The following is a 25049-nucleotide window of genomic DNA, read 5'->3' as shown; positions in this document are numbered from 1 at the left end:
TATTGCTGCCATATCTATTCCTGTTATCACTAGCCCATTCCATGCTTTTATTTGATAAGTGTGGTCTCTGATATAGTAGTTGATGGGAAGACTCAGTTTATGGAAAGAGATATTAAAAACACTCCTTGTGCTCCCACTACCTAGGGAAGTAATATTGCTCCATAAATATACCCATGATGTAACTGTACAAAGATCAGTTTGAATAAAATCTGTTTTCCTGTAGCTATCAAAGTTTTTAATGGCTTTGTGAGATTTACACCTCCTCCACCCAGTTGATCAGTTGCTGAGATTGATACATGCATTTTTCTCCTATATAAATAGGAATGTTTAAACAAGGTTGTATAAGCTTCAGAGTAATCACTCCAAATATAGATGAAGAGGCTTCAATGATGGAAGATGTGGGGATGCAGGATGTTCACTTTAATGAAGTATGTAAACTTAGTTCATGCTTATTTTTGTGTAATTATAGTAATAATTTATTTTCTGTTTATTTCTAAAACATCTATTTTCCTGTCTAGCCCAAACAGTTCCCATACCATCTCATAACACCATTAAAACATTTTTTAATTAATCAAAACACAAAATATAAATAATAAACAGTTTACAAAATTACACCATTTAATTTATAACATATTGAAACAGAGAGAACAAGCTATTCTATATACACCTTTAAGGCAAGGAATAGGTTTAGGCAAATAAGACATATGATTGTTTGTATGTCATGGCACTGCAAGGTAAAAATCTAATTTGATACGTGGTAACATTCTTGATAAGGAGGGGAAGAAACTTATATGACTTTTTGAAATAGGGAAGTTTCATGGCATTTTCACATTATTTGTTAACTGGCTGTAGTGCATTGAGATGGGGGAAGAATAAAAAATGACTTAAGTAATAAAAATGGAATAAATGGCTCCTCTAGCTTGCAAGTAACCAACCACTATCGCCTCTTTAATGCTGTGGATTTGTGTTCCTCTGTACTTTCTCTTTTTATCATATTGTTGTGTTTTGTTTGCTGCATTTTATTAGACTTTATGGTAATTAAGAATAAATCTGATACCGAGACATTCTGCATAGTTTTCAGCTGATTTTAAAACTTTATCTTTATAGCTGCTGAGGAAACTGTTTTGCTTGTCTGACATTTATTGCATATTCTTAGCCATGCACATTTACTTACTCAAATGCTTTATCTCGTCGTGATAATCATATGAACTCTAGACCCTGTTAAAGATCTACATGTGTCATAGGAATAAAGAGGGCAAGACCACGTTTGATAATAAACTAATAACTTGCAGGACAAAAGGGCATTTTTAGCAGTTAAAATTATATGTATGATGATACTAGCGCTATGTAGGCATTCACTGTTTGCATGTAGGTCTAAGATGGGGAGGGAATGTGGGTGTGCACGTAAGCTCCAGCCCCAATGTTCCTTTGCAAGTTGAGCACAAAGGCCTGAAAAAGGTTCTGTAAGTACATCAAAGCTCCTGTGATTTAAAAGCCTGATAAGGCAGGGTCCACAATCATGGGGGCTCTGTAAGTGCATTCAGCTGAATGCATTTTCAGAGCCTTTTTCAGACTTTCAAGCTCAGTGCGCAAAGTTCTAACTGGCAGCTGGGCACATGGGGAGAGGCTTACTTTCGCACCCATATCCCCATCCCACTTTATGCTTACACATGAACAGGCAAATGCTTCCACAAAACAACCAAAACAAGGACAAAAACCACATACATAAGGAAAAGGAAAAAGAAACAATATACGCTATACAATTTACAACACAACACAGACATCTACTAAAATAAACACAGTTACATAAGGCTATAAGTCATTTGAAGTGATCTTCAAGCTAGACGGCAGACATCAATTATCTCCAGTTTACCAGAAACTAATTTCATCACAGCAAGCTAGTATATATATCAAAGGCAAAATTACAAATTATATATCTACTTTTTGTTTCTAAGGAACTAAAGGTAATATGTCTGGTAATGGCCATTCTTTCAATTCACTTTCAACTCAATGGAAAATACGTCAAATTATTTTAGTGTGTTGAGTGGCATCACAGTTTCCCTTGACAAGTAGCTGTATAAAACCAGTCAGTTATATTGGAATATTTACCGTATTGGTACTTCTTGAAGATTGTTGCTATGTGTTTGTGTCTGTTATTGTAGAAAACACGGTATTTTTACATTCTGCTTACACAATACACTGCTTTTGGAAATTAATTCTTTTTTATTCTTCTTGAAAAAATAAGACTACATTTGTCCTGACTAATCTCTATCTAGATTAAAAACACACCATATTTACTTGACTTTCTTTCTATAACTAGGATGTATTGATGGAGTTGCTGGAACAATGTGCAGATGGGCTGTGGAAGGCTGAACGTTATGAATTGATTGCTGACATCTATAAACTTATAATACCAATTTATGAGAAGCGGAGAGATTTTGAGGTATTTAATACAAATCTTTGATTACTGTATTGGTTTTATTTAATACGGGTTAATGTTGTAGTAACTTTGTAATAGATAATATTGGGGCCAATTGAACTGAAGTCAGTTATGGCTAAATCCCACTGAAAGGGTCCTTAGTCATGCCTAACTTCAATTAGATTGGGGCCATTGGGTTTTCCAAGCAATTGACATTGCTAGTAATAAAAACACACACTATTATTAAATGGCAGTTTGTTCTGTGGTGGAGATAGTGATATTTAAGCTTGTTTTGCTCTATTTTGGGCTGTTTAGAATATACTATATATTTTAGTGTTAACATTTGCAGAAATATGTTTCCCCCTTATTTTTAGAGGCTAGCTCATCTTTATGACACATTGCATCGGGCATACAGCAAAGTTACAGAAGTTATGCAGTCGGGAAAGAGATTGCTGGGAACCTATTTCAGAGTTGCCTTTTTTGGACAGGTGAGCACTGTTCAGTGTGGACTTTCTTCAACTTCATTTTAGCATCTTAAAGAATGCAATACATTGCATTGTATCCTTTTTAACAGCACACATTTAATACAATATGTGAACTTCTAGTTTGGTGTATTTGAAACTAATGAACTATTTATTGAACTAATATAACTGTATTATGAATGGGAAATCTCTTCATGAGTAAACTTTCTGCTTTTTTCTTTTTTCTTTTACTGTTACTTTCTTAAGGCAGCGGTAAGTTTTCCATTAATGGCCGTTCATACATCTTTATTAAACACTATCTTTAGTGCTTTGTGTGATACGTCAGTTCGCTTTCTGACACGAATGTCAATCTTTATGAAAACAATATTCCATTTCACTTGTGAAAGAAAATTGCACATGTTCTATCTTTGTACTGCATGTTTATACAAAAAATCAAACTTTTTGATGACTTTGACTCAGTTCAGACAACATGTTAGTCAACTCAGTGGGGAAACTCCACTCAAAGTTTGAGTTCCTAGGGGGTACTCCCCACACAATATGTTCTAACTCCACCATTGTGTGACTGTGGGCTACCATGCAGCTGACCAAAATTCATCACGATGTTTGATTGACAGTTCCTCTGCCCTCTCTCTTCCCCCGGTCCTCCCTATAGTATCTCATCAGTCATTGATGCAAAAAAACAATCCCGGTGGCTCTCCTAGAGCGGTACTCACTCCTTTCATCACTCTTGCCAGGGAACTCTGTAGCCAGTAGAAAAAGTCAATGCAACACAACGGAAATCTCCATGGAGCCTGCCACACAACACAATGGTTGTGCAGGAACTCTCCTAATCACAGCATGGCTATTCTGTGTGGAGTGTTTCCCAAAAAAACTCCACCGTTGCTTAGTTTTCCTGCCAGACAGCACATTTCTCAACGGTGGTGTAAAAACTCCACCGTGGAGTTCTAAAACCATCGTTGAGAAATGTGTTGTCTGAACTGAGTCTTTATAGATGATTCCATTTTAGCTAAATAAAGTGAATGAGTGTGTGTGTGTGTGTGTGTGTGTGTGTGTGTATTCAATAGAGGAAAGTCAGTTTTAGATTTAATAGAAAATTGATCGGCTATATAGAGGGCACTGAATTGTATAATTTGAGTAATATAACATTCCATTTATTCTGTTGTCTCTTATGGCTATAGCAATACCAGTTTACAGACAGTGAAACAGATGTGGAGGTAATTACAGAAACTGCTTTCCAAAGCAAGCAATGCAGTAAAAAATTACTGCATATAAGCTTAGTTTGATGTGGGTATTTTTGTCAGTCTAGTCTGCATTTTATACATGCTATGTTGTGTTCCTTGCACTACAGCATCCATTTCATTTTCAGATAAGAATATTTATTTTTGAAACTTAAAACATTAACTCAGATCTGGTTTTTTGTATGAAAGCAGACACCTGTTTCACCTTCCATGGACCCTATTTTGATTGTGCTCTGGGCTTCAAAGTAAATAAGCTATCTAATGTGTGAACACTGATATATGTACATTTTCCTAAAAAAAAATAGCATAGGATTAAATTAAAATTGATCTATTATTATTTATTTATTTATTTATTTATTTATTTATCATACTTATACCCCGCTCCTCAGCCAAAATCTAGATAAGGGTTGGTTTCCATTATACTATATGATTTAGTTGTATAGAACCCTTTGCTATATGTGGTTCAAAATAACAGCGGTGTTGTTTTGGAGAGTGCTAGCATATTGGCATGTGAAACAGGCATATGAAAAATAGTGTGGAAAAAGAAGGATGTCCCTCAAAACATTAATGCTGACATCTCATGTAATTTACAGCATCCCCTAATAACCTTGTGTGCTTCCATTTCCAATGCACCCATACTGTAATAGCTGTTTTACTCTTCTTGATTCTTCAAGAGCGCTTTTCTTTTTTTGCTTCTACCTTGGCATTTTACATTGACCTTGCTTTAAGTACTGGTCATTAATCTCATCAGATTCTAACTGTTTTACGTATCTCTTTTTCCCCCAAAGGGATTCTTTGAAGATGAAGATGGGAAAGAATATATTTACAAGGAGCCTAAACTCACACCTCTTTCAGAGATTTCCCAGAGGCTACAAAAACTCTACTCAGATAAATTTGGATCTGAAAATGTCAGGATGATCCAGGATTCTGGCAAAGTAGGATTGAAGACATAAATATAGAAATAGATTGTATATTAATTTGGAAACATATCTTAACTAAAACTAAAGAATTATCTGAATAATTACAAACAAATTAAGTTCATCACTACAGATTTCGAAATCTATGCACACAATGAGAGGGTTTGCACATCATGCTAAGACACTCTGTGAATAATAATTGTTTGCTTGCTAACGCGACAGATGATCAGGCTTCCCATGGCTTGTTTCCCTCTGCTCCCCAGAGTCCCCTCAGCCCATACCTCAATTTTTGCCACTCTGGCTGGCCAACTCTGTAGCCATTCCTGACAAACTGCAACAAAATTGTCCTGCCAGATTTGGACAATACAACAGGCCACCATGGCTATCAACATCTCTGAAACAAGCCATAGGTTATCAGGGTGTTCATGAAAAATAAGCCACCCTGCCGAAACACAATGAGTTTGCACAACACAACAACCCACTATGGGTGATCAGCCATGGTGGGTTGTTGTGTTTGTGAACCAGGTCAATATTACTCAAGGGTAGGGGCTGGCATGAGCTCAACTTGAAATTACCTCTCTAGCTTGGCAGAACTTAAGCAGAGTAAAATGCGGTTTCACAGATTATCATAAGTTTGAGTAGTCAGCTGTAGAAAGAATGGGTCAGTGCTATATGAATGCCTTGGTTGCATACACTACTAATTTTGTTATTGAAAGTGTTATGACAGTTTAAGTTTTTATTAGTGAGGATCAGTTTACTAAATTGCATGTATTCATAGTTGAGAATGTTATTCTCTTCAATTCTTTTAAGGTAAATTCTAAGGATTTGGATTCAAAATATGCCTATATTCAAGTTACGCACGTAGTTCCATACTTTGAGGAAAAGGAATTACAGGAGAGAAAAACAGAGTTTGAAAGAAATCACAACATTCGTCGCTTTATGTTTGAGATGCCATTTACTCAGTTGGGTAAAAGACGAGGTGAGGTAGAGGAGCAATGCAAACGACGCACCATTCTTACAGGTACTAGATAAAAAGTCATACTTCCTCCATGACAGTACTTTCTCTCTCTCTTCGCCCTGCTCCCTTTTGACGCTATTCACTAAAACCTGATTCCTTTTACTGAGTTATATATTGTGTGCTTTCTTTTAATCCAAAAAAGCCTCAGAAGAGTCTGTGTCTTTGTTAATGCTGCATGTTTTAAATGATACCAGTTCATAACATGGTTTGGCAGGTAATTAGCAAATAGCTTTCATCTTAAAGGAGCTGTATTATTTTGAAACATATATAGGTATTCCAGTCCCGTGTCAGTTTCACATAAGAAATTTCTGAGTCAAGAACTGCTGAATTAGATTGTGTCTCTTAAACGTGCAGACCAAACAAATTTCTCCCCATCCCTAAATGTATGTCCTGTCTTAATACATTAGTAATAGTGTCTATTAAGATTGTCACACACCCCTTCCATCACACACCCCTTTCCACCACAAAATATATAACAGTCTTAGGCATTTGTTGTTTTCTTTGACAAAGCACCTTAAGGAGAAAATATGAATACTAGCCAAGTTAGAGAAAGGGGTGGCAACAGCCGACAGAAAGCTCTGGCGTGGGCTGGTCCATGAAGTCACGAAGAGTCGGAAACGACTGAACGAATAAACAACAACAACCTCTTGAAGATGTAAATGTTGTTTAAAAGTAATGTATTAATATGATTATCATTATTTAGAAATATTTGTATTATTACAGGCACACTCACCAGGGACCTGGGCTGAGATTGGCCATAGCTCCCCAATAAGTATTGTTGGCTGGTTCCCATTGGGACTTGTGGTATAGCAGATTGTGTGTGAAAGGGTTGCACTGAGGGGAGGAAGTGAAACCAGATCTAGTTATCTCCACCTCCTCCTCCCTTGCAAAGACCCTAAGGACACGTAAATACCATCTAAATTAGTTCTAAAATCGTGTTTCAAAATAGTTGGGTGCTGTTACACCTTGATTCTGTGCTTGGAGAAATGGTGTGTAGCCTCCACCATCCATTACAGCTCTCTTCCCCACCTGACTTTCAGTTGGACACCCCATTCCTTGAACAAGGAATTTGGCCCCAGAGCTTTCAGAAGCATAGAATGTCCAGTTTTTCAGCAATCTTTTTATTCCATATTTCTCTGTTGCCGTAAAGGAAACATTGCATAGGAAACTGAGGCAACTTAAAAGATAATCAGAACTGCATAGCAGAGGGTTGGGATGGGGAGAAAATCAATGCAGGAAAACGCAAAAGCAGTCCTTTGAACCCAGGTTTTTCAATCCAGCAGGAAAGGGGAAAAATAGGGGGTTAAGAGAAAACATTGATGAAAACAATGAAATTAAATTGAAAAGTGTTTGGAGACACATCCCCACAGTTGCTCCAACTCACCCAGGGCACTAGTGTACAAAAGAACATTTTGTTTAAACATTTTATTTTCTTTAAAAAATAAATAGTGAAGGCACTTCACGAAGTAAAGCAACATACCTGACCGTGCTGGCACCTATAGTGCCTCTTTCCTCCTTCCAGACTCAGTCCAAGACATAAGAAAATCAAAATAAAATGTTCTCTTTCATTCTCACTCACGCTCATTCATTCATTTATTACTTTTCTATACCACCCAATAGCTAGTACTCTCTGGGCGGTTTACAAAGATTAAAACCATTAAAATACAATATAAAATGTAATATAAAACCGTTTACATTTAAAGGAAAGAAAGGAAAGGAACCTCTCGTGCAAGCACTGAGTCATTACTGACTCTTGGAGGGATGCCAGCTTTCGCTGACGTTTTCTTGGCAGGCCTTATAGCAGGGTGGTTTGCCGTTGTCTTCCCCGGCCGTTATTACCTTTCCCCCAGCTAACTGGGTACTCATTTTACCGACCTCGGGAGGATGGAAGGCTGAGTCGACCCGAGCCGGCTGCCTGAGAACCAGCTTCTGCTGGGATCGAATTCAGGCTGTGGGGAGAGTTTCGGCTGCAGAAACTGCTGCTTTACCACTCTGCGCCACACGAGGCTATTTACATTTAAAACTATAACACAATTTTACACAAACAACAATAAAAGTACCAGGCCCCATTAAAAATCTTATCACATGCTGTCAAATGGCTGGGAGAAATGATGACCATGTTGGTGTCAGGCAGACCTCAGTGGGGAGAGTGTTCCACAATCAGGGCCACCACCAAGAAGGCCCTATCCCTTGTTGCCTTTTTCTGAACCTCCCGCAGAGGAGGGCCTCAGACGAAGATAGTAGCATATAGGTAGGTTTATACTGGGAGAGATGCTTCATCAGGTATTGCAGTCCCAAACCATAGAAGGCTTTTTAGGTCCAAACCGGCACCTTGAATTGGGCTTGGAAATATACAGGTAGCCGGTATAAATAGACCAGAATTGATGTTATATGATCAGACCTGCTGGATCCCACAATAAATCTGGATGCTGCATTGTGCACAAGCTGCAGCTTCCAAATCTTCTTCAAAGACAGCCCAACACAGAGTGCATTGCAGTAGTCACACCCCTGTTGTTTGGCAGTGCTCAAAGATTAGAAAGAAGTGAAGTAATAGAAGAGGAAATTTCATGATGTCCACTGTGCTGCTCACTCCCACATCTTCACTCTGACCAAGGCAGGGAGGCGGGGAAAAATGTTGACCATCTCTTAATGGTGCTCTGCATGAATGTGTGGTAGTACCATTATAAAAACTATCCAGTCTGTTGGCTGTGGACACCCAACATGGATGCCCATTGCCAAAATAAGAAGCTGCATCCTGCCCTGGAGGGCTAGAACAGGACCATGTTTGGCAGTAAGGCACAGCAGTCCTCCCAGATGCCCTGAGTTATTATTGCCTATCTCTGAATGCCTTCCTAGTCGACTGCAAAGGAAAGAATTGGGGGATATTCTGAGCCTTGAAGCATCTCTTGTAGTTTGGTTCCATGTGAAAAAGGCCACATCATTCCCTTCCTTGTGTTTTAAAAACCAATTTTGATGTGCACGCAGCATGTGAGACCTCCTTATCTTAGGGTCAAGGCTTTGGCTGGGTTTTGTATTTCCTTCACCACTTCCTGAACTGGGTTTGGACTGTTGTGCCCAGGGAAATTGTAATTTATATATAAAGCTTTACTTAAACACGTGATTTTTATTGCCTCTCAATTGCCTTATATTTGTTCACTAATAAGTCAAGGCCAGAGTATAGTTATTTTACCTGCTGAATCACAGTTATTCTTTGTACCTGGAATTTTACAGTCATTAGGTGAAAGACAGATACTGCATGTGAACAACTATTGATGCTAATAGCTAGCATGCTGTGTTTTCCCCTGCAAGAAACGAGGTGGAGAAAATAATGCTGTCATCTTTGTTTTTTAGATAACAAGTTGATTATTTATTTATTGAAACATTTTTACCTCAAAACCACTAACAAAGTATTAAAAAACAGACAAAACAATAAAAATAACAGGGGGCAGTATCCAATGGGGTGCAGTGTTAGCATCAGTGATATTGTGCTAGTGTAAAGCAACACTAGCGCAAAGGGGAAAAGTGGTGATTTGCTACTGAATTTTAGCAGTGGCACCAAAATTCAGCAATAAATTGCCTCTTTTTTCCTTTGACATTGCAATAGTGAAAAATCATTAAAACATGATTGCCAGACAAAAAGCAGCATCAAGAACAACAACAAAAAGAGCTAATACAAGAAATAAGTTGAAAATAAGCATCAGCAAATCCAAAGCTTGTTTTAACGTATTTATCTTCACTGGTGGAAATGTAGAGACACAGCCTCTCGGGGCAGGCAGTTCCACATATGAAGCACGGCCACTGAGAAAGCCCTTTTGTGTGTTGCCACCAGTCCTGTCTGAGACGGCAGTGGCTCTCACTCAAGAAGTTCATGATAACTGAATTTAAAGGATAGGCAGATTCTCGTGGGAGGAGATGGTCCTTCAGATAGTTGGTTCCAAACTGTTTTGGGCTTTAAAGGTAATAACCAACATCTGGAATTGTACTTGGAAAACTGGCAGCCAGGGCAGTTGATACAGGAGTCACATTATCCCAGCATTTTGCCCCACTGAAGAGATTGGTGGCAGAATTCTGCAATTAAAAGGTTCCAAGTGGCTTTCAAGGGAAGCCCCACACAAGAATATGTTTATAACTAATGCATGTAGGACAATGCCAGGTCTGACTCTACCAAGTACAGGTGCAACACCAGCTGAAGTTGGGCTAAAGGGAAAACTATTAGGAAGGAATAAAAGGAACTGTGCTTAATATGTTTGAAAGTTTTATCCACACTGCTGGGCCTTTCCTGACAGATTGTCCTTATCCGGGAGTACATACCTTTCATTAGCTAGCGCTTCGCTCACAGTACCTACTGGCAGCACTATCCTTGTTCCCACAGAATAAAAGGAATCAGACCTAGCTTTGGGCTGAGTATCCCCTCCCCTAAAGTATTTTTTCCAGAGGCATGCATGCCATTTACTGGACAAAAAGAGCACACGGCCCCAAAGAATTATGCTACTAAAGCTGATTTTAATATTGAACCACATATGTGTATTGCATCACAAGGTTACTTTGTTTCTAATATAAAAAGCATTAAATTACCCGTTTCTTAATTTTGCAAAAATTACTTGGTGGTTGTTAATCACATAATCAGAATTCCATTGTTGCCTGTTTTTCCCCCCTAGCTATACATTGTTTCCCTTATGTAAAAAAGCGGATTCCCATAATGTATCAACATCATACAGATTTAAACCCAATTGAAGTAGCCATTGATGAAATGAGTAAGAAGGTTGCAGAGTTCCGGCAAGTTTGTTCATCAGCTGAAGTAGACATGATCAAACTTCAGCTAAAGCTGCAAGGCAGTGTCAGTGTCCAGGTATGGTGATTCCATTGCTTATGATGGAGATTTCCCTTATCTTAAACTGCCTAATCTTCCTTCTTTCGGAATTCTATTTTTTGCCCCTGCCACTGATTAAATTATATGCAGAGCCAACTATGTCCAGCGAATAAGACTTTGGGAGACTTTGACATATGACACCTGGATTCAGCTTCCCATTTACTTGAGTGTCACAACTCAATGACTTTTGATCTTAGTTCATAAGAAGCACCTTTGTTTGTTGGTATTGTCCAGGTATTATTCCTCCTGCCATTCTAAATTGCAAGGAGAGCCCTGTGCACATGGAGAAGGCTCCCTGATACATACATGCCTCCCCACCAGCTACAGAAATAGATATGTTTTTTCTCTTAATAATGTGACGAATAATGCCTGCTTCTGTCTAGTTAGAAAAGCATTTAACTGTCACTGGCATGCAGTTTCTTTCTTCCATGGGTGAGAGGCATAAACTAATTAACACATGTTTTTCAGAAATTGCAATGGGGAAACATACATTAATAACTGTTCATATTCTTTTAGGTTAATGCTGGGCCATTAGCATATGCCAGAGCTTTCCTGGATGATACAAACACCAAAAGGTATCCAGACAATAAAGTAAAGTTACTGAAGGAACTGTTCAGGTGAGCAGTCTAAATGTTGCTTATGTTGCTTATTGGGAGCCTGATAATTTGAATAATTCTTAGACATTTTGTTCTACTTGATTACAATTTCAGACAGTTTGTTGAAGCTTGTGGGCAGGCCCTAGAAATAAATGAGCAGCTTATAAAAGAAGATCAGATAGAATATCAAGAAGAATTGAAGGCTAACTACAGAGAAATGGCAAAAGAACTTTCTGAAATTATGCATGAACAAGTATGTACGAAATTTTAAGTATTTCATTCAGGGTATCCTCGGTAATATTAGGTTAAAGAAGAACTTTTACTAATTTTTTCCCTTGAATTTCATATTGTTCAAACATTTAATTCAAAGAAGCACCTCTAAATGTATTCTTTACAGAACTCTTCTCCAGTTATGCATCAGTCCTTTAAGATGGAATGTCCAGTCAAGAAAAATTAACCAGTTTCTCATTTCTACTTGCACTTGATTTTATTGGAATTGTTTGTTTGTTTTGGGTAATTGCTACTCTGTCCTTCATTATTTTATTTTAGTTTAAGTATTTTTTAGGTTGCCTTCAAGGTAGAATGTTTTTGTTTTCATAACAAAAAAGGGAGTCCCAGGGTGGTTTATATACAGACAGTAGTAAAAACATATAATGAAATCAACCTAAAAACAGAAGAAAGAAACACTAATCATCCATCACTGGCTTCTGGCAAGTAACAATAGAATCACTACATCTCTGTTCCCCCAAATTGTAGAGTCAATCCAGACCACGTCCAGTGCAGAAGAATTCGTTCTACTTTACCACCACACTGCCTATGATATGTGAAGGATTGGGATCGCTATGCGACTTTTATGACAGCCAGGTGTCATTATATAAAGATGTACCCTAGTTTCTCACCCCTTAATTTTCCACTGCAGACATTCAATGCTTAATAAAGACGTATAACCCTTAGCACACACTCAGTAGAAGTTTCTGGGCCAACCTTCCCCGACCTGGCACCCTCCAGATCTGTTAGATTGCAACTCCCATATTTCCCAGCCAGCATGGCCATTTGCTGGGAATTGTGGAAGTTGCAGTCCAAGATATTTGGAGGGTGCCAGACTGAGGAAGGTCCTTTCTTGGTTATAGGCATAGACAAGATGAATAGGCAAGGAGATTTATTTAAAGTTAAAACTGTTTCTCATTGGGTCTGTGACCATATAATAAATGATGATGATGATATGGTTTCTTTGACTTACTTATGTATTAGAATGTACAATTATATGTCAAGATTTGATTTTATAAATGTGCTTTCCTAGTTATTTGTTTTAAAGGAACTATTTCTTTTATAAATTAACTATTTCCTTATCCTAGTCCACTCCCCTATTAAAACCCAGTTGCCAATTACCCTTTTTCTTCCTCCACCCCAGTTAGTTCATGCAGAATGACTTGGAGGTCTAGATCTGAATTTCTCCCTCTGGCAATGAACTCACTGGAAGGATACAACTGTAAAATGTGTCTTAGTTGTGTCTCACATTGGACTCACAGCTCCCTGAGAAAAAGAATCTTTGTCAAGATCACAGCAAAGAAGCAGTCACTCAGCTGTCTCCTTCTGAAGTCTTGCTGCTTCTTGAAGCCACCAGCCTTCCAGTGACAATCTGACCAGAAGCACTGTTTCTTCTAGCAGATCCTCACAACTTCTGCCTTCAACTCCACATCTTCTCCAGCTGCTTCACTTAGGCTATGCTCCTGTCTTCTCCTTCCTCAGACTCTTCCTTGTCTGGCCACCGTCCAGATTGATCCTAGTATTGGGACTGTTCTTTTATACCCTAACCAATTACCTTTTAACACACCATTAGTTGTCAGTCTATTGGGCTATATTTATGAGCCAGTGAGAAGACTAAATAGAATGTTCATTAATCACAACCTGACTTTTGAATCTTGCACCCAGTATATAAGCAACTGGACTTAACTGTACACTTGCTAAGGTCCATAACTTCTTCCTTGGTAACAATTCCTTGGTAACAAAACAATTTTTTGGTAACAAAACTTTCTTGGCAGGTGGCAAGCTATCAGCTGCAGGCCTCAAATACAAAGTAATTGTTAGGCCTGAGAGGTAACCTTTTAATATCTCCCTATTAAGCACTGTAATCACAACAATGCTAGGTTACATATATTGAGTTTACATTTTACACAACAGTTTAAACATTTCCCCCCTCAGGACCTACATATTCTTCACAGAATATGTAGGTCTTGAGAATTAACAGGATTGCTCTTTTCTGCCTTTCTTCCACCATAGGTCATTCAATACTGTTTCTTACCAAAACTAGACCTGAGATCTAATTAAAATGGATTCAAGCAACGGTCTGTGTATACTGCCAATGGTCTGTGTATGCTGCCACAAGTATAAAAGTTGTCTTAAGATATTACCTTAGGGTTATATATAATTTAAATGATTTGCTGAAAATTGCCAGTAAGCAATGAGTTTGATGATGGAGGAAATAGTTAAGACTTACATCTTGATTTTTATTTTTATCTAAAGTTAGTTTTTGTAATAGATTTGCTACGGTTTGTTAACTCCTATAAATTAATATATTTGACTACCCTTAAATCATCTTTCACGTCTTCCTGTATATTTTGTACAATACAAAGACTTTTATAAAATCAGTTGCATAGAACTACAAGAATACTAATGTTACGTAACCAGAGCAGTCAGCACAAGAGAGTTAGATCTAAATGGAGTGGCCTAGCTTACCTTGTGATGGAAAATGAGCATCATTTCTCCTTTTCTCTCACTTTGTCCAATCTTGTCTGGCTAAAAAATGAAACAATTTAAAGCATAGATGGGGAACCTTTGGCCCATGGGCTAATCTGGTCCACAGAGGCTTGGGCTTCCTCTGCAAGCTCCACCCCATCCCATGCTCCTTCCCCTGCTCCGTGGAGACTAATGGAGTGTGGGGAGGCTAGTGGGGAGAGGAGTTCCTGCTGTTACCTCTGATACAAGATGACGGTAGGAATTCCCCTTACTTAGCATGCTGTTCCCCCTTCCAGTTGGGAAGAAGAGCAGATCGCTAAGTGCTTTGTGTGCCCTGCATACTCCCCAATCGGGAAAGCACTGGGCAGGTGAAACTGCTCCAACCAACCCACATGGTGGATTCTACCTATTTAACACCCATGATTTAATGTGATAATGTAATAAGTATCACAAGTTAACATAGTTACTACAGGTTGCGTGGCTAAAAGAATGGCTTTTGACATGACTGTGCTTCAACAATGTGTTGTTTGTATGTTTAACATTCCATGACAGATTTAATTTAAATTTAAAGATCTGGTGTTTCTTACAGACGCATAGAATTATAAGGGGAAGAAACTCTTAGGTGAAAGTTTAAGCGATACGTATGGAAGTTCATTTTATTTAAATATCTGAAGTGTGTATTGTACTTTTGAAGCATGTAAGTTTCGTTGAACTACCTGAAGTACCTATTTCTTCTTTCTTAAATACATGTTAAAGAGATTAAAGATTTTTTCTGTTCAAAAGGTTTAATACATTTGTAGAAATCTTAATGGCCATCTTTCTTTCTTCCTTCCCTTTCCCCCTATGCTGCTTTGAAAATGTGATCAGCTGGGATGGTAATACCTTTTAGTTTCTCTTTCTAGTTTTGTGTTGCCTTTTGCTCCAGTGAGACATGATAAAATATGCTAGGCTTGATTTCTTGCTTTAATCTCTAAATTGAGTACTTACTCATTCTGTGGCTGCATGTCATGCTAAACCATGGTTTAGTATGATGTGCACAGCGGCTGCAAGCCCCCTGCCCTGCCCTGCTCCTATGCAGCTGGGAATAGTTCAGAAGCTTATTTCCACTTTTGCTTATCCACAACTTGCATTTTGTCTGGGCCTGGAACTGTGGTTTACCTTAACTATGGTTAGGTTCAGAAACCACTGTTTGACTCTGGCTTGTTGTAAATAAGCTATAGTTAATGTTGACCTCAGTCATTTCGTCCAGTCAACACAACCAAAACTTCCAAGCTCCTCCTTCTTGCCAGGTGGAAGTGGGAATGCACAAGCACAATATTTGCTTAGCTCCTTTCCTGGTCATGCTAAACTATGGCTTAGCTTTAGCATGATATGAACATGGATTGCATATCATATTACTGTGTAACTGAATACTCTAAAAAATAATATTTTGTTATGCTCCTACTTATAAAACAAATAGAGGAATTTGGTTTTGAAAAGAAAGGAATCTATTTCCTTGAAGGAAATAAGAAGAGGCCTATATCATAGTGCACCAGTTAATAGTTAAGCATCTTTATTCTACACTATCTTGTTTATTTAATCCTGTTACTGCTGTTAAAAAAAATGATATTGATCCATACGGTTTTCAGGCCTGACCTATTTTTAAACGTTTTGTCAGCAGGGACTTGTACCCTATCCTTATCAAAATTACCCGGACATACATTCCATTTAAATCAATGAAACATTGCTTCCAAGTAAATATGTATTTGGGCTTAGTTTCCTATAAGAATGATTTGCTGCTTTCATTTAAAGTTAGGTTTCTTCACATTTTGGCTGGTATAGAGACCATGGTTATCCCACAGTTCTGAGAAGCCTTTTCCCACCAACTATGAGTAAAAACATGTGTGTGTTTTCTTTCTTTAAGATTACTGCTGTGGAAGAAAAGGCCAGTGTTATGCCTAACTCCCTACACATTTTCAATGCCATTAGTGGGACACCAACAAGCACAACAGTTCACGGGATGCCCAGCTCTTCTTCAGTTGCATAAGTGTTTTGTAAATGAAAAGTACCTTTAACTTGGAACACAAGTGGATTTTTGATCATTTGCAAACTCAGGATGAAATCCAAAGTTGAGAAAGGACTACGGAGATTGTAACAATTGAGAATGCTTAGATCTTTGGATCAGTCAGGGATAAAGAAATAATAGATGGTAGATTTCAAAAACATATACTGATGGTGCACATATTTTTTATATTCTGCTGGCAATATTAAAAGTTCTCAGTCTTCAAAGAAGTGTTTAGGGGAACTTTCTTTTGATCTTGGAATGGTATTATAAAATCAATGGCACATTATAGGCAGATGTTGTGGAATGTAGGTTTGCAGACATAAACCATTAAAGTGTTCTTCAATGTATGCACATACAAATTGATATAAAGTACAAGCACTATTGAACTAAACAGGCACTAATTTGAGGGATTAATATAAGTAGAAGTAGTTGTTGTTTTTTTGTACTGTTGACTAACAATTGTACTCCATTTTATACCTTGTGGGCACTTCGGAGATCATATAAGTTTAAAATTGATCAAGCAGTTGCATCCAACCAAAGGTCACTACAATGCTATCTAGTAACAAGAAATGTACATATTTGTTAATAAAGCTCATAAAGTCTGTACATAAATGTATTGCATTTCTAAACATTTTTAATATTCATACCAGCTTTCATCCTTCTACAATTGTGACAAATTCATGTTCATTCCAAGTAAATGCTCTATTTTCTTTTTATAGTTTATTGTATATAAATAAGTGCAATATGAGGTTGTATACAGTTTCTGTAACATTCTGCACTGTTTTTAAAAAATACATCATTTTTGCCAAAGTGATGGAGTATATAAGTGGTGATAACTACTGTGGTAAATGGTGATGTAATTTAAAGCTATATTGTTTTAAGACATGAATTAATAATTTTATATTGGAGAAAGATAAAGCGTTTTAATTTTATTTAACTGGAATCACTGTCCTGCTGTAAGTAAACAATACACTACATCTATATTAAAAGAAAAAGATTTAACTTACATTGAGTTCAGTTGATCATTTTATTTTGCTACTGTAAGGCAATCCAATTCAATAAAATCACTCATTACATTATTTTCATAAATGACATTAATTGATTTCAAGATCCTTTCTAGGACAAACATACTTGATTTAGGGTTTTTTTTCGCTATGCATTATAATTTCCATTAAATGATACTCTTAAATACAACTTGGAAATATTCTCTGACTTCTCAGCAACACATGTTCCCAACCCCGGTATATATCATGTGGTGCAGAGCGGTAAAGCAGCAGTTACTGCAGCCGAAACACTCCCCACGGCCTGAGTTTGATCCCAGCGGAAGCTGGTTTCAGGCAGCCGGCTCGGGTCGACTCAGCCTTCCATCCTCCCGAGGTCAGTAAAATGACTACCCAGCTAGCTGGGGGAAAGGTAACTGCGACTGGGGAAGGCAATGGCAAACCACCCCACTATAAGGCCTGCCAAGAAAACATCAGCGAAAGCTGGCGTCCCTCCAAGAGTCAGTAATGACTCAGTGCTTGCACGAGAGGTTCCTTTCCATTCCTTCTCTTACAGAGAAAACACTGTTTTCATATAAATTATTTTCCATAATTCTGATTTCAACTGACTCCTACATCTCTGAAATATCTGCTACATAAGCAAGCTAAAAATAACTATGTGAAACAAATGTAGTCTCACTAGAGTCCTATCCAGGTGTTCAAAGCCTCACATGATTAGAATTGCATGAGGGAAGATCAGGGACACAGTAGGTGGTCTGCCCCCCTATGCTGCATCCCTGTTACCTGTCACCACTACTTTCCACACATCTGCAGCAGGGAGCATGATGTACTTAAGTAGGCTTCCCCTGTGATTTAGATGCTTGAGCATGCAGGGCTCTAAAATGCACGGAGAGCCTGCATGAGTCCAGACGACTTCCATCTGCAGACCTTTTTTCAACACATGGAGGGCAACAGGGATGCAAGGAAGGTGGGGCCAGTGAGCGTGTTGCTGTTGTCCTCATTACATGAGGACAAGCATTCTTGCCTAGAACTTACCTTGATAGTCAAGCTATGCATACAGCAACTGATCCATGTGTGTTAAATCCTGATCTGCCCCCCAAATCAGAGTGTAAAGCAGGAGATGGGCAAATTTAGAGAGCAAAATGGATCTATGGGTGATGACTGTGGGATTTCCCCTTCCCATGGTTCAGCTTTCTACAGTCCATAATAAACTCATCCCAAGGCCAGCCAGAGACTGATACTGAAGTGAGGTTTGCTCTTGCTATGCAGCCAAATGAAGTGGCAGAGATAGTAGAATGGACTGTGCATTTCAGTTTGCAAGTGAAGCAATAACACTTCTGAATGCATTCATGTGGGAAAACCTTTGGGTTTTTTTTTTAAATCAATTTTTTATTATTTCATGAACATACATAGCCTAAAAGCATTACATATAGACATCACATCTAGTAAGAGGAAAAAGAAAAAAGAACAAAAGAATACACACAACAAGGTTAAGGTATATTTTTGGCTCTCCACTCATCAAAACTGAATTATAGTCTCCTTGTTTAACACATTTAACACAGTAATCAAATTCTTTTCTTTCTTCTAAGTTAACTATATCTCATACATTGAATCCACAGACAAATACATCATTTTTCTCTGTCTCTTGCAAAAATTCTATCAATGGTTTCCATTCCGATATAAATGTGGCTGTTGATTTATCTCTAATTATCGCTGTAAGTTTTGCCATTTCTGCCAACTCTAATATCTTCAATATGTATTCTTGCAGTGTTGGCGTTTCATTCTTCCACTTCTGTGCATATTATAATCTCGCTGCTATTGTCATGTACAAAAACAAAGTTCCCCCCTTCTCTTTCAACTGATTGTCCATTAGCCCCAGTAGAAAGGCTTCCGGTTTCATTTGTATATTAGTCTTTAATATTTTCTGAATTAAAGGGTGTATTTGCGTCCAGAATGCCTTAGCATTTTTGCAGGGGAAAACCTTTGTTCAAGTAGAAAACAAGCACAGCGGGGAGGGAATAAAACTTTTCTCCCTAGTGTCTTTTTAAAAAAAAATTGCAGAAACCTTTTTATGGGGAAATGTTTTTAAAAGGCAACTTCTGCTTGTGTTCTTAAGTGGTTCCCCCTCATCCTGCAGTGTGATCAACCCTAAGAGAAAGGTGCTTGGGGAAAGCGTTCTCTTTACCCAAATATCTCTTTTTAAATAGGGCCCCTCATCCTTTCTGATGCGAGTGATGCTGATCTTGATTTAAAGACACAATCTGCCACCATTGCATGTATTTTGAAACTTATTCAAACAGAATGTATGGCTAGCTGATAATAAGGGAGCCACATGGTAGGCCATGGCCATGGGTAGTCCCTAGCAATCAGCATGCCTACTCACCAATGACACCAGTACATAAGAAGCTGCCTTATACCAGACCACATTATTTTTCCATCTAGCCCAACGTTGACTACTCTGGTAGCAGCTCTACAAGGTCTCAGGCAGAGGTTCCTGCATCATCTGCTGGGGCTATGATGTTTCTAGCACAACTGAATGTAATTTGCCAACACCCTTTCATTGTGCCTTGACCCTGGAGACGCATTGGTTCACAGCCTCCACACCCAGATACTCTGCATCCTGTTCTCCATTGCAGAAGGCAGGTGCCTGCCTGCTCTGTCGTAAAAAAATACAGACAGGTATTTGCATACACACATGCAAAGTGGAATTACTAGTGATGTGCTGAAACCCCTGCCCTTTCACAACTTCTCTGTTTCTGTGCAAAAGACCCAGTCGTTTTTCTGCCTCTTTTGCAGGGATGTTGGGAATTTCAGAGAAATTTCTCAGGGTGCAGGGCTTTAGTGTAAAGAAATGGCTGAGGGGGTTGTGTATGTTCTTAATTTTACCACCACTCCCTCTGTCCTTTCAGCCTTTCCAGCTGCTTGAGCTTCTTGGAAGCCCCCCTTGAGTTTTAGCTCGGACTCCCTCTTGTGGGGCTTTCCAATGTGGCTGTTTGCTGAGGGCTTGAAAGCTGAGAGAGGAGTTGTTGTTGTCGTCCCCTCCTTCTGCATCTTCAAAAGACTAATAATAATAATAATAATAATAATAATAATAATAATAATAATAATAATAATAATAATCCAAAAATGCCTCTCAGCTTTCAGGCAGTCTGCAGGCAGCAGCACAGAGAGGCCCCAAGATAGTAAGTAGGGCAAGCCCTGCATGCAGAGAAATTTCTCTGAAATTCTCACCCATTCCCACAATTTTTTTGTGCAATTATTTTTTGCCCTTCCCCCAATGCACGTTCAAAAATAAATAGACAAAAAAATTATAGACTGTTAAAATGCTGGGAGAATAAAAAGGTCTTCACCAGCCGTCTAAAAGCATATAACGTAGGTGCCAAGCGAACCTCCTTAGGGAACTCATTCCACAGCCGGGGTGCCACAGCAGAGAAGGCCCTCCTCCTGGTAACCACCTGCCTCACTTCCTTTGGCAGGGGCTCACCTAATCTACCTTCTTTTTGCATGTTTTAAGAGAAAAAGGCTATAAGAAATTTTGGGGTAATGGTTTTTAAGGTGCTATTTTGAAGATAGCACTTTTGGATTTTAATGTTTTCTGCACCAGGCTTTTTGAAGGATTATTATATGTCACTTTCCAGCTCTGATTAGCTCCTAGAATGACTTACAATTAAAATCTATCATAATATAAATACATGGTTGTGTTTGTATGTGACAGAAAGAGGAGAAAAGTGGATGTTTGCAATTCACTGTTAGATATTTTCTTCAGTGTTTTTCTACTTCAGAGAGGGGAACTTGTGGCTCTTCAGATATTTTGGCCTACAACTCCCATCAGCCCTAATCAGTATAGACAATGATGAATGATCACGGAAGTTGCAGGCCAAAAATCTGGAGAGCCACAAGTTGCCCACCCCATGATAAACTCAAGTCCCTATTCAACAGTACATGTTGTAACAAAATTGTTTAGTTTTCCACAGTAAATGTCTAAGGCCACAGCTAGACCTACGGTTTATCCTGGGATCATCCAGGGTTCGCCCCTGCCTGAGCACTGGATCCCCTGTGTGTCACCTAGATGAACAGGTTTGACCTCTGGATGATCCAGGGATAAACCTTAGGTCTAGCTATGGCCTAATTGAACACCACAAATGATGGTGAACAGATGGGCTTTTCATTAACTTAACTGCCAAATGCTCAAGGAAAACTGCTGACATCCAAGTACAGTGTAACATTCCACAGCCATCTTATTCTCTACCTCATTGTTGATCATTTTACCTTCCATTTACAGTTTCACTGACACATTTTAAGACGGAGCACACCCTTTAAAATGTTTCGCACCTAGACAGGCAAAACAGGTTGTTGGTTGTTACTCCTACACTTTTAGTTTCCCTGGCTTTGGATGCTTATTTCATATATTGGAGGCTATGCTGAGCCTAGTAACAGGAGTGCAGTTGTCAACTGGGATGGCATCACCTTCTGGAAGCAGTGACCAGGATCCTTAGATATCTTAACCTACTTACCAAGACTGTATTAGAAACCTCTTTCAATACAACTTAATGATTAGGGCTTTCTCTGGGCAAAGGTAACTGAAAACAGTGCCCACCAACCTGGACATATTCTATTTTATTGAGCTTTGCTATACTAAGTGCATCAAAATACACAAAATTAGTATTAGTTTGATAATATTAGACAGGACGGGGGGATTCTCCAGCCATCCTTAATTCACCCAGACTTGCAAAGACCTGGTTAGACTGCCCTATTTCCCCTAGTAGAAACAGAAGCAATAAAGTAAAAACAATTCCTTTTCTCTCCCTAGCAGCAATAAGGGTAATCTGTCCACTGGCAGGTGATTTAGCAATATAGTCAGTTAAAAGAGAGTTAGTAAGAAACAGACGTACCAGGATCTAAAAGCTTCAATTGGGAACCTGGTCCACAAGGCCTCTTAAATTGTTTCCCAACTTGCAAATGAACAAGCCCCTATATCAGCCTTCCCTAACCTGGGACCCTTAAAGCCCTGTTGGACTCCCATCATCCCTGCCATGCATGGGCAACATCTCAGTGGCCATGCCAGTTTGGAAGGATGGGATAGGTAGTCCAATGGAACTTGAAGGCACCAGGTTGGGGAGGGCTGCACTATACTCACAACTCAGGGCTTGGGAGGAGGTCAGGAGATCATACACGCTCAGCCACAGTTTCACTGGGACTCAAGTTCAGCATTATGTGAACATCCTTGGGGGCTGGATCATGAGTAGCACAAGTTATTGCTGCTTACAAAGACCAGCCAAAATGTATGGACAAGTAGAGAAGAGTATTTGCATGTATTAATGGATTTAAATGCATATATGAGGGTTGGGGAATGTGTGGCCCTGCAGATGTTGCTGGACTCCACACACCTATCATCCCTGACTACTGATCATGCTGTCTGGGGCTGATGGGAGTTGGAGGTCAGCAACACATGTTCCCAACCCCTGGTATATATCATTATGTGCCAATTCCTCCAGAAGGCATGAATGAAGTTAGATATTAAGTTGAACCTACACATCTAGCTCCTTTGTCTTTGCTGAATAGCAAGAGAAATCAATAAATGAGAAACACTGCTTTGCCTGTGAACCAGACAAAGATGTTGCTGATAAAATTAACAATGGCCAATTTAAATATGGTGTTGCCCACTTGCATCAGCACTGAAAAGACCCTAGCCATGTTGAAGCTCCATATGGCTGTTGCAATATAATATTTACAAGGTCATTATCCATATGCCCATTCCAGGGCTTCCTCTGGGAAGTGATGGGTCCCACTTGTGCAATGGAATCGCTGGGATACACCACTTCTGCAACAGAAGCAACAGGGCGCAAGAGAATCAGCAGAGGCATAAGTCCCCAGTTGGATTCCACCCTCTGTATCCAACCCATAGTGTTAATTAACACATGCATTATAGACAATTCATTTTCTGCTGGTTGTAAGATCAGAGGGGTTGTATGGTAGCACTTTCAACTCAGATTACCTGAAAACACCATAGAACTTTTCATATAATACTTACATAACAGTTAAAGTGGAAAATAATTATACCTTTATTCAATCTACTTTGGGAATGTAGGTAACCCATACACAATTACTTCTTGGAATTTGGCCATCACCTTGAACTACCTTTTTAACCTTTGTCTTAATTTGGCACTGGTGACTCACATCTTGTATATTTCTTTCCATCCTCAGTAGTGATTAAAGCCCTTGCACCTTTCTCAGAATTTTGCACATGCTGTACCTGAGATGGAATCTCCAAATTTGCCCTGAATTTCATTGTACACAAAATTTGGTATTAAAGTAGAGCCCTGTGGAAACGTCTTGAATAATGTTTACTGGTTTTGTTGAAATTCCTTGGTTTCTCTAAAAATTCTTTTGATATTTTGCTAAAGCAGGAATTTCCACATCCACTTCCACTTAAAACTTTAGGAAAATCTCATGTCAACTTCACTTGTCTGCCTGTAAATTTTTTTTATTTAGAAGGAGATGCAATATGAAATATTACCTTGCCCAAAAGTTCTCTTCAAATTTAGAATGTGTTAAATGTCCAAATATTGTCCCCAATTCAGAGCCCAATGTGTACTAATATGCTTGCACATACGTGATTCCTATGTAACAACACCTGCCCATTCACTGGGCAGGTGTTGTGCACGTAGGGTAGGTCTACACCATAGGGTGTAGAGGGAGGGAGGAGGGAGAATCATGGACTTAACAGCTTCTTCGATCCTCTCCCAACATCTTGACAGCTGTGTGATGTCCTGGAAGGATGTCGCGGCCACCATTTTTTTTTCAAAAGAGGGAGAAGGAGCGCAACTGCGCTCCTCCGCAAAAAAGATTAAAAAAGAACCCGATTTTTATCACATTGAAAAAAAAGGTTAATAAAGTGTATCCTGAAGCTTCCAACTAAACAGAATCTGCCAGTCACAGTTGTTTACAGGAATCACCAAAAGGCTGGAGAGAAATCCAGGAAAGGTAAGAGATGATGCTACCAGGCAAGCTAGTACGATTTATGTTGGGGTGGCATATTTTTGCATGCCTTCCTCCTCCTCAAATCATTCTCGAGGTCAAGCCCTTTGCCTCCAAGTCATAATTTAGGTTACGACATAATTGTGGGCAACTTCTGTTTAGAAGCTTTTTAAGTTTCAAGGTGAATTCCAATGTGATGCAAACCAAAGCACAACAAACAACCTGTGCAGTGGATAAGATGTTGCACTAACCTCTTACCCTAAAGCAGTATAGTTTGGGTGTAAATATATAAGGCCATTGTGTGCCTGAAATGGTGAGCTCCTTGGAGCAAGGGTGGGAATGTAAGTAGGATAAGCAAAACATTCCTGTTCAAATAGGAAGTGGATAACAACAGGATTTTTCTGTGTCAAACCATCAGGGTGAAACTAGACTCCCTGTTTTCTTCCCCCACAAGAGTAGGAGTCATAGAAGAGGAAGCAGCAGCATGGATATATCCAATAGTGTTCCAGTTTTTAATCAGATAATGACTTCTCACTCTGACTTCCCCCTAGATGTGAACAAGCCCTCTGTGGCATCACCAATTTCAGTGGCAACTATTATCAAACCTCTCTTTCGCTGCCACCTCCCTATTCTTTATTTCTAAAAGGATGAAGGAATAATAAACCTTTTGTGTGTGAGTGTGCAGGTATTGTCTACCTGAAGTGTTCAGGTATTGTCTACCTGAAGTAACGCAAATGACCGAGCAGATGT

The 25049-nt window shown here is 38.9% G+C and overlaps 1 protein-coding gene across 16 annotated transcripts in view; it reads left to right on the top strand.

The window, feature by feature from the left end:
* Nucleotides 1–17363, top strand: part of DOCK9 (dedicator of cytokinesis 9) — a 134902-nt gene extending 117539 nt beyond the window's left edge. For 8 of the 16 annotated variants that reach the window (XM_063126098.1, XM_063126083.1, XM_063126094.1 and 5 more), the window contains 10 exons: nucleotides 322–428; nucleotides 2321–2443; nucleotides 2794–2907; nucleotides 4080–4115; nucleotides 4928–5074; nucleotides 5867–6077; nucleotides 10733–10923; nucleotides 11461–11561; nucleotides 11655–11793; nucleotides 16180–17362. In XM_063126098.1, the coding sequence (XP_062982168.1) occupies nucleotides 322–428; nucleotides 2321–2443; nucleotides 2794–2907; nucleotides 4080–4115; nucleotides 4928–5074; nucleotides 5867–6077; nucleotides 10733–10923; nucleotides 11461–11561; nucleotides 11655–11793; nucleotides 16180–16302 (1292 nt within the window). In that variant the 3' untranslated portion in view covers nucleotides 16303–17362. Of the gene's footprint in view, nucleotides 1–321; nucleotides 429–2320; nucleotides 2444–2793; nucleotides 2908–4079; nucleotides 4116–4927; nucleotides 5075–5866; nucleotides 6078–10732; nucleotides 10924–11460; nucleotides 11562–11654; nucleotides 11794–12951; nucleotides 14339–16179 lie in introns of those variants that run through there. The other 8 variants (XM_063126096.1, XM_063126095.1, XM_063126093.1 and 5 more) reach the window with 3 other exon arrangements.
* The last annotated feature ends 7686 nt before the right edge of the window (nucleotides 17364–25049 follow it).

This window comes from Elgaria multicarinata, chromosome 5, assembly GCF_023053635.1.
Source record: "Elgaria multicarinata webbii isolate HBS135686 ecotype San Diego chromosome 5, rElgMul1.1.pri, whole genome shotgun sequence".
Lineage (NCBI taxonomy): Eukaryota > Metazoa > Chordata > Lepidosauria > Squamata > Anguidae > Elgaria > Elgaria multicarinata.
This window is presented reverse-complemented; position numbering and strand designations above follow the sequence as displayed.